Here is a 9,636-nt window from a genome sequence, read left to right as displayed (position 1 = left end):
CCCTTCACCACTGGGATCTTTCCTATGCACCACATTCAGTGTTCCGGAAATATAAGATACGGGTAATTCCAAATAAGGTCTCTGCAAGCACAAATGCGTCTATTCGCACCTTTTTCCCGTACCCCACAGGCATATGTGCCACTAAACACTTGCTGCAACACAGTTTAGTCTGTGCCATACACAAACCACAAAACATCCACACAGGCCTATCCATGCACAAACTAGCATCTAACGCATATGTATCATACTTAAACAGGGAGTGCCGTATCTACCCTGTGGGCTGCCCCCCCTCCCCACACCACTCGTCCTTTGCCTAACTCTGTTACTGGAGTCAAGCATGCCAGGCTGATGAGGGGTGATACCCCAAAACCGGTATCAGGATATTTGTTTCCAGTCGCAGGAGAATCTGGGGGCCTGGCAGCTCTGTCTGGACTGTTCCTATGGGGAGCAGGGTCAAGACTGATATGCATATGGCTGGGGTTGAAATGGAATGGCATGGGGAGAAAAAAACTACGGATTTGGGCCCAGATCTCTGTACTAGGGTGAATGTTTGACATTGTTCAACATTCTGTCCATCAATTGTTCTTTTTGCATTTGTCATCCTGAATGGGACTGGTATGCCAGACGTGGGTCCTGAGCTCTGAATGCCACTGGAGTCAAGCTAGCCTGGCTCATGAGGGGTGATACCTCGAAACCGGTCCCAGGATGGTTGTTTCCAGTCCAGGTAGGACCTTGCCTGGCAGTTTGGGCTGGACTATTCCCATAGGGAGCAGGGTCAAGACTGATTAGCTTATGGCTGAGTTTAAACTGGATTGGCATGGGGAGCAAAATAATGATGGATGTAGGCCCACATCTCTGTACTGGTGTGAATGTTTGACATTGTTCAACCTTCTGTGCATCAATTGTTCTTATTGCATTTGTCACCCTGAGTGGGATGAGCATGCCCAGACGTGGGTCCCGTGCTCTCCATGCCACTGGAGTCAAGCTAGCTTGACTGATATGGGGTAATACCCCAAAACCAGTCTCATGATGCTTGTTTCCGGTCGAGGGAGGACCTGGCCAGGCAGTTTGGCCTGGATTGCTCCCATGAGGAGCAGGGTTAAGACTGATTTGCAGATGTCTGGTTTGAAACTGGAATGGCTTGAGGAGCAAAAATGATGGATTTATTCCCAGATATCTGTACTGGGGTGAATGTTTGACATTGTTAAAACATTCTGTCCAATTGTTCTTTTTGCATTTGCCACCCCTAGTGGGACCAGTATGCCCAGAGGTGGGTCCTGTGCGCTCCCTGCCACTGGAGTCAAGCTAGCCTAGCTGATGAGGGTTAATACCCGGAAACCGGACCTAGGATGCTTGTGTCCGGTCCAGAGAGGACCTGGCCTGGTAGTTCAGGCTGGACTGTTCCCATGGGGAGCAGGATCAAGTATGATTTGCATATGGCTGGGTTTAAACTGAAATGGCATGGGGAGCAAAGAAACGATGGATTTAGGCCCAGCTCTCTGTACTGGGGTGAATGTTTGACATTGTTCAACATTCTGTCCATCAACTGTTCTTTTCGCATCTGTTTACTTTGGGCAGCAGCATGGAGGTATCTGTGTGCTTTCAGAGATGGTGCAATCATTTTTATTAGAAGTAGGCATGCCTTTTAACAACACACACTCACACAGCGGATAAAAAAATAAGACTTGTAGCACTTCTTACAGTGTTTACATGGGTGGGTGAAGGGACCTTTAAGTCTTACTGACTTTTCAGCATGATGCACACACGTGGCTCACAGTGGGCCAATAGGTTTTAAATTAGCACAGCTGCAAACACTTCCGCTTTCAAACAGTACTTCCAGGTGGAAGCTATGGAACATGCTAGCCACATACACTACTCATGGTAAGGATGGGTTCATCACTCTGCTTTAGTCACCAGGTTTCCATTATAACAATTTTTTTTGCTCAACCAGCTAGTTTCTCAACATACCAATATTTATACAACTGAAGAAAAAACATGTAGTATATGACATAATGCCGAAGAACCCACTTTAAACATTACATGTGGTCATGTGCCAGTAAAAATGCATCACAACTAACTAAAGGAATATTATTTTTTATTCAGCGGATTGTAATGATTGCTGAGACGCTGCGTGCAGAAAGGTGGTTTAGGGGCTCTTTTGGCACAATTTTTATGGCTTACCAACAACTTTGAAGTTTAATGTTTGCCTTGTTTTTCTGTTTTTTTGCTAGAATGGCTATACACTATAAATTTGTTGTATGCTCCCACAGGATAGTGGAGAATGCTTGCTCCTTCAGGAAATGCTGCTAACGCCATGCTTAGACTGCTCACGCCCATCGATGACTCATTGCTACTCTTATGCCATATGTACTATAATTGGTCGTGCTTAAGAAACATTACTTGCTCTAAGCTAGCAGCCATGACAATTCTCAATGGTTACTTTGGCATTTGATTATAAATGGATTTTCAGAAATAGTCAAATTCTTCAAATGTTGTTGATTCCAGTCAAGCAGATTGCATTGCTGCAGTACAGCGTTTGTATTAGTAATAATAAAAAAACATTTGTGGCCTTATTCCAGAAAAACATTTGTGGCCGACCTTAAATTTACTTTAGATACCTAAATCTGTGAACCAGATCTGAAAACCTTCCCAAACCTAATGGTTGTCTTTGATGCCAATTAAAATGCGGAGTTAACGATAGCGGCGGTTGCTGAAAGGGCGGTACTGTAAAAAAAACAGAATATTTTCTCTGATCTTGGACATCCAGTTATCCATTGCATTCCCACAAATTTGCTTTCTCAGGTGTCAGCTCAGGTTCCCAGAGTAGGGTGTGTATGAAGACCCTGTTGTACCCTACCCCACCACTGTACCTCCCTTCTTTTTGTTTTTTTAAATGTATTTAGTTTTTTAAAGAAATATGCAGTGTTGCTCTTTGAAGCATCACTACCTTTGTTGGGTAGCAGGAAGCATATCATGTATGTCGCTTAACGTGACCTCAGCAGGACCCTCCACTGTTCTATGTCTTTATTGAACCCGTTTGTGTAACAAAATTTTCAAAAGGGCCTTCAGTATATAAAATGTGACGGTACACGTCAATATGTACCCAAACGTTAACCTTAGTAAACAATTTGCTCTACTGTTCTCCTTAAGGTATTCCAAGTAAGAGAAACTGAAGTTATTAAAACTTATGAACCAGCGGTGGCCGCTCCATTAGAGCGGAGGACGGCCCCCTCCCCCGCCAGACTCAGTAAATAAAACGATAATAAGACGGGCTTTAAACCTGATTTATTATCATTTTATTTTAATCCCCTGGAAACGCCCCCAGGACCATGACGAGTCTCAGGGGCAGGTCCAGGGAATGACACTGCAGGTGGGGGAGTGGTGGGCACTCTCTTCATTGCGCATGAGTTGTTTGGCCGGCCGTCTCAGGCCAGCCAAACCCCTTATGCGCCTTGAATCTCTCTCCAGCCCTCTGCTGCATTGCTGGAGCTGGGGAGAGCAGGCACAGGATCCCCGTCTGCCTGGGAGCGCAAGTTGCGGCGCTCAGGCCAATCCTGAAGCTGCTGTCATGTGAGAGTAGCTTCAGGATTGGCCGCTGGGCAGGCTGGGAGCCTGTGCCCAGGGCCAGAAGCAGGATGAGCTGATGCGGAGGGAGATGGCGGCGGCGTTAAGGTAAGTTTATTTTTTGTTTTTTTTTGTCCCCGTACCCTCCCTACCTGCCTCCTCCGGACCGGCCCGCCCCCACACTTTGGCAGGGGGATAGGCCGCTACTGTCATGAACCCTTCTCAGATTCTCTTTGCCTGTTTTGATAAACAGATAGGATCTTGGTGACCCTTTTACAAACTTAGTTCACCAATTTCAAAATCAGCTGCTTTACCTGTTACATTACTCTACTGCAAACAAAAGAACGTTATCATTTACAATGCCAACAGCTCTAACTTTGACAAATGCTAGACGATTGCACTGCAAATGCTTGTTAAATTTGGTGCCGGGGAAATGTTCTGTCCCAGCCTGATCCTGCTCTCTCAAGTAAGAATTCAAACTGAAGGGAACCTGTTTACAATAAAAGTCGTTAAATTCTGCTCATGTTACTTTATGGGGCATTTCTTCTGGGGCGTGGTTTGGAGGGCGGGCGGAGGGGGGTGACACGCCCTCAGCGCCCCCATCCCTCGGGCCCACACGCATTAGGCGGTGCACTCCCGAAGCTGCACAGGAGATCAGCAGATAAGTGCTGAACACGACGTCTCTCCTCTGCCGGTTTTCTCGCTGATCTCTTTGCTGCGGGGTTCGGGCCTCCTTTATTCCATGTAATAATGTTAATCTGCTCGGCTTTAATCTCCTACACACACACAGAAACATTACGGAAAAAAATGAAATGGCGCCACCGCGCTCTAAGTGCCTTTTTTACATAAACGTGCAACATTTTGTGGGGACGCCGGGAGCACAGACGTGGTCGCTTGTCTAAAAACACACTTACCGCCGCCAACCTGCCCCCTTTGATCTTGAGGAGCGGCAACAAATATATTTTAATGAGGCAATTAAATGGGAACCTGTGTGTTGGCAGACTGCTACATGGGTATAAATTGTGTCTGGGCTGGAAAAGTTAAGGGGTGGCTTGTTCCGGGAAGCCCTTCCACGTCTGTGTGTAATTTGGGCTCCCTCCCCCCAACACACACACAAAGAGCACACACACGCAAAGATGTATACAACCAGCAGACTAAAATGTCTAAACAGGCTAATGTACAAGTCTACTCAGATAAACTCACCTGGTTGTTACAGGATACACATACTAAAATATACTGAGAACAAAATGGTGGATGAAATGTATGAGTAAACTTTAACCACTGGTCTGCATTCCATTCCATTGTTTTCATGTTCACATTGTCATTACAGAGAGGGACGAGCAGCCTACAGATCAGTTTTGTGCCATCCGAAGGGGGTTAGTAGAGGGAGTGGAATTCCTTTAGGTGAAACTGTGCCTAACTTGTGAGGTGAAGCTTGATGCCCTATGGCACAGGGCTGGGTTACTGAAAGTGGCATGGGCACGCCTGGTCCCACTCTCTGCCCCTCACTGAGGAGGCCCAAAGGGCTTACACTTGTCTGGGATGGTCCAAGTGAGAGGCCAGGGTCGGTTCTGGGGTAAGCAAGAATAATTTGGATATCATTGACCCCACTCCTCCCCTCTTCAGCAATCACAAAATAATGGAATGGAATACACCCCAGAGAGAGTGATTGCTAGTGGCCCATACTCTTGCCATCATTCCTATGCATAACGTGTGTGTTGCTTGGCAAACACACGAATATCGACTGTATCTGCTCAAACTTACAAAGTCCTATGGAAAGTCATATACTCCCCAATCTAACTCTACTTAAAATGTAGCCTCATAAAAATGTATCCACTTTAGCACAGGTAAAACGACGCAAGCGCTCACATTTACTGTAGTAGACACTGGTACACGCACATATGGAGGCGACATGTACGAATGCACGAAGAGACATGGGCACACCTCGGGTTCCCCACGTACCATACGGACCCCAGAACCGGGGCAGCAAAGGGAGAGTACACCTGCAGTGCCACTGCACCTAAAACAGACGAGCACCGTCAAGAGTGAAACGTCGGAACAAGTGCTCTTGGGGGTGGAGCCTTCATGGGATGAAGTGCACTTTCGTGAGCAGACGACACCAACCCAGGGAACAAAGAAAAATAAGTAGAGTAATCAAGAGCAGAAAAGATTAAAGGGAAGAAAGATGATGGGTAGGAAGGAGGAAAGAAGTTGGAAAAGCTGTAATCAATGAAAAAAGAAGTGAATCAATTGGGAATGTAAATGAAGGGAAGAGTGGCAAAGAGGAAGAAAGAGCTAAAGAAGGAAGACAGATAGTAGAAGAAATTAGAAAAAAAGGAATAATGTAAGGAAGAAAAGAAAATGAATAGAGCGTAGTATGAAAGAAGGAAAAAGCAAGTAAAGTATAAAAAATAAAGCAGACGGAGTATGAAAGAACTGAAAATGAAGTATGAATATAAGCAGTGGAGAGAAGCGACTAAACGAAGGGAGGGCTGAACGAGAGGGAGTCCTTGCGAAGGAAAGATAGAAACGCAGAGGCTGGCTGAAGCGGTGGTGCTCTTGTCGCTCCTCGCGCTGGAGTGGGAGTAGCTGAGAGTCGCCGTTTCTTCAAAGAAGTGCAGAGTATCCGCCCGTCGCGTTCCCCTTTGGCTCCCCGCCCTTCTTTGTGGCCAGAGCCTCCGCCCCTCTCACTTCCCCCTGGCGCCCCCTCTCAGCCTGTTTCTCCTGGGCTTGAATCCTTCCCTGGCAGAGTGGCAGGAGGCAGGGCAGGGGAAAGATGCGAGAGCCCTGCTAGCGAGGCAGCACCCGGGGCGGAGGACCAGAGCATCGCCGCAACGCCAGAGTGCCCTGCCAGCGGGCACAGAGTGGGGCTGCGCCCCGTGGTTCCGTCACCAGCACCCAAGCGACCCCACAAGAGCCCAGCATCCCTTCCGGGACACACGAGAGCGGACCGTACGGGGCACACCTCTGGAGGCGGAGTGCAGGACATCGCTGCCAGGGGGCACAGGCTTCTCTGGGGGAGCGGCTGGAGAGCTGGACTTCAAGGTGCAGAGATGGGTTCCTGGGTTTAACAAGGAAGGACAGGGTCTCCAGTGGACCAGAGGTCTCGCACTTTTTCCTCTGGGATCCTCCTGGGCGTTTGAGGTCAAAGCCCGGGCGCGCTGTGGGATTCAACTGTAGGAGGGCATTAACGCATCTTGAGGAGCCGCAACAGGACCAGGGAGGACAAGACGAGCTGCGGCGGCACTCTGGGGGCAGCGGGGTAGCCTTGCCTGCTCGGGCCCGGGCCCTGGACTGGGGCACCGCCGAACTCCACGGGAGCTTTAGCGACTGGACCTGGAGGGACAGGACCCGGGGAGCGGGGGAGAGAGGCTGGGGCTCAGCCGGGGGAGCGATGCCTCCCGCAGCCCGGACGCTTCTGCTGCTGCTGAGCTGCGCTCTTGGAATCCACGGGGCAGGTAAGAAAAGAGGCGCCCGGGCGGCGCAGCACCAACCGCACGCGCCACTCCCGCCTGCCAATGTTTACACCTTCCTTCGCAGTCCGTGGGTCTGCGCGGGGACCACGAGACGCCCAACCTGCAGCACTTAAGCCAACACCAACAGACATCATACACGATCAATATTTACACATTTACCAGCCAGCACACCCGGGAACTCAACCAAGGGGAACTACTAAAAAAACAGCAACACGCTGGCTTTACTCTGCCAGTGTTTACATCCGCAACACCGCTGTGCCTTGGGCTCCGTCTAGGCTGGCATATCAGAAAGAACAGCAACAAGCTTAGCCTGTTGATGGCAATATTTAAAATCCTAACCACTGTGGGTTCTGAGTGACCCTAGAATCTTCGATACAGAGGCTAAACTGGCACACGCACACTGCCCGCACGTGCAGATGGGTTTATGGGACACTCCAATATAAGTAGAGGGCAGCAAACACCTCCATTAATAAACTTCAGCAGTATGAACCCCTTGATGTCTCTGCGCAGTCAGTCCAGCATTTGTATTAAGCATATAAAAAAAAAGCACTCTACCAACATTCCCACGTCATATTTCACGTCCGGGCCGCCTCGAGATTTATAAACAGGAAGATTCATGTTAAAATAAGCAACCCCTCATCACATCCTGGCAGCATTTATGTACGTGTCCCCTTTGGCTCGCTGCTAGTCATACCTCATTTGTTATTTATGTTCTATGTTGTCTTGCGTGGAAGACACTTTTTATGATTTGTATAGCCCACAATTCAAACGTAAATAACAATCTATTTCTATATACGCCAGAACAGAGCTGCTCCGCTTAGCACAAGAGTCGTGCAAGAGTTACATCAAACCAGCGCGCTGCAGCTCGAACAATCCAGCTGATTTTCGGGTGTTTTTTTTAGCCATTTCTTATTTTTCTTCAAATGATTGACTGATACAGATTTCAGGAAGTTTGTAGCCAGATATTAACACGAATAGACAATTTATATCCCCCTTGTTTAAAAAGTAATACACAATAGTGACATTTAAATTAAACTTAAGTGGTCTCTGGAAATTTGACTTTAAAAAGTTTGGACATCCGTCATTTTGAGCAGCTGTCCTGGAGTGGGGAAGTTAGGTTGTGCGGCCTGTGCTGTGTCCGGTCTTCCCAAAGGCAGTATTGCTTGGCACCTTGGGTTGATGGGCCGGGAGGGGGCACGGGAAGAGGCCGGTGATGAGGCGGCCTCCTGACCCAGTGCCTGCGGAAGGAATCATTCGGATCTGGCGGGTGGCGGCTGGTGGTGGCTGAGTCGCCCTACCCGAGTGGCAGGTGGCGGTTCGCCGTGTGCGCGTGGGGGTGATTTGCCTGCAGGTGGCTCTTTGCCGTGTGCGCGTGGTGGGGCTTTGACGGAATCCTGTCACCGCGGGGCTCCGGGACAGACGGTGACCCGTCCGCGATCAGTCCTACCTCCCCCCCCCCCCTGTCTCTGGCCCCACAGCCCCCTCTCCACACCATCGACTAATTGCAGCTCTTTTTTCAGTTATCTGGGTGAATACGGTTGCTGTGTGGAGTAGACAGTAATTGAACTAATTGCCGTATTTATCCTCTCGCATTATCCATCGCTTGGTGTGCGTCTGGCTATGTGTGTGCGCCAGTTTGTTGGGACGCGTGTGCCTGTCTGTGGTCCTTGGTAGGTCTTGTGTTTTCGCATCCATTATTGTGCTACGTCCGATACAGGTCTGTCCACACCTTGCTGTGCCCAATTGTGTTGTGTGTCTGTGCTCGTCTACAGTATGTAAACAGCAGAGCGCACAATCCCTGCTCACCGGTGTTTTCTTTAGTGTCGCCATACGTTTGTTGGCTGCAAGTTCACTTTTTACACCAGGTCTGTTGTTTTAACAACACCCAGCGCTCTTCCTTGAAGCCCAGTTTCTGAGTTTATAAAGTTCTAGGAATTCGGGGGCTGGCATAAAACAAACCCAGAGGGCCACCCTCTGAGATCGGATAGATCTTCGGTCTGTTTGCTGTTTGTGGGGTGTTTGAAGGGATTCTACGTGTTTTGGGAGCGGGCTATGGGGCTTCAGGGAGCTACGGGATTTCGGTGATTGTGAACGTGTATATGAGCAGCGCGGAAGGTCTTCTGTTCTAAAAGGACGTTTTACTGCGTTCTTCTCACTGAGGCCTGGGCAGAGTTCAACATAATTACTTTTTTTTATAGCGCTTCAACTCTCGTTTCTGCCGTTTCTAAGGGCTGTAAATAAGATGCCACCGTTTTCCCATTTATAGTAAGTACTCAGCAGCCAATAAATGGTTGCCATTAGCCTAGGAGTTGTGGGGCGACAGGCTAGTACTAGTAGTGTGTCGTGTTGTGTTCATATATTTTTTTGTCTGCCCATCCCAAGGTAGCTGTGTACGGGAGAGAGGGGTGGAGTTTAAGATGGAAAGGGAAGCTGCAATCAGCCGCAATACATCAGTGGGTCAGAGCGCGGGCTGCAGAGATCAGTGCAGCACCTCAGCTGTCAAATGCCAATGTTTAGTCGCTCCCGCATCACTTTTAAAGTGCAGACTTCAGGATAATAAATGTGTTGCAATCTGTGTAAAGCGCATTAGGACTAA

The 9,636-nt window shown here is 48.7% G+C and overlaps 1 protein-coding gene across 2 annotated transcripts in view; it reads left to right on the top strand.

Annotated features, from left to right (window-relative positions):
- Nucleotides 1-6,308: 6,308 nt before the first annotated feature.
- Nucleotides 6,309-9,636, top strand: part of UNC5B (unc-5 netrin receptor B) — a 331,662-nt gene continuing 328,334 nt past the window's right edge. The window contains exon 1 of one of the 2 annotated variants that reach the window (XM_085607093.1): nucleotides 6,309-7,022. In XM_085607093.1, the coding sequence (XP_085463219.1) occupies nucleotides 6,959-7,022 (64 nt within the window). In that variant the 5' untranslated portion in view covers nucleotides 6,309-6,958. The remainder of the gene's footprint in view (nucleotides 7,023-9,636) is intronic. The other variant, XM_085607100.1, reaches the window with a different exon arrangement.

This window comes from Triturus cristatus, chromosome 1_2 (genome assembly GCF_964204655.1).
Source record: "Triturus cristatus chromosome 1_2, aTriCri1.1, whole genome shotgun sequence".
Taxonomy (NCBI): domain Eukaryota; kingdom Metazoa; phylum Chordata; class Amphibia; order Caudata; family Salamandridae; genus Triturus; species Triturus cristatus.
Note: the sequence above shows the minus strand (reverse complement) of the source record. Positions and strands in the feature narration are given on the sequence as shown.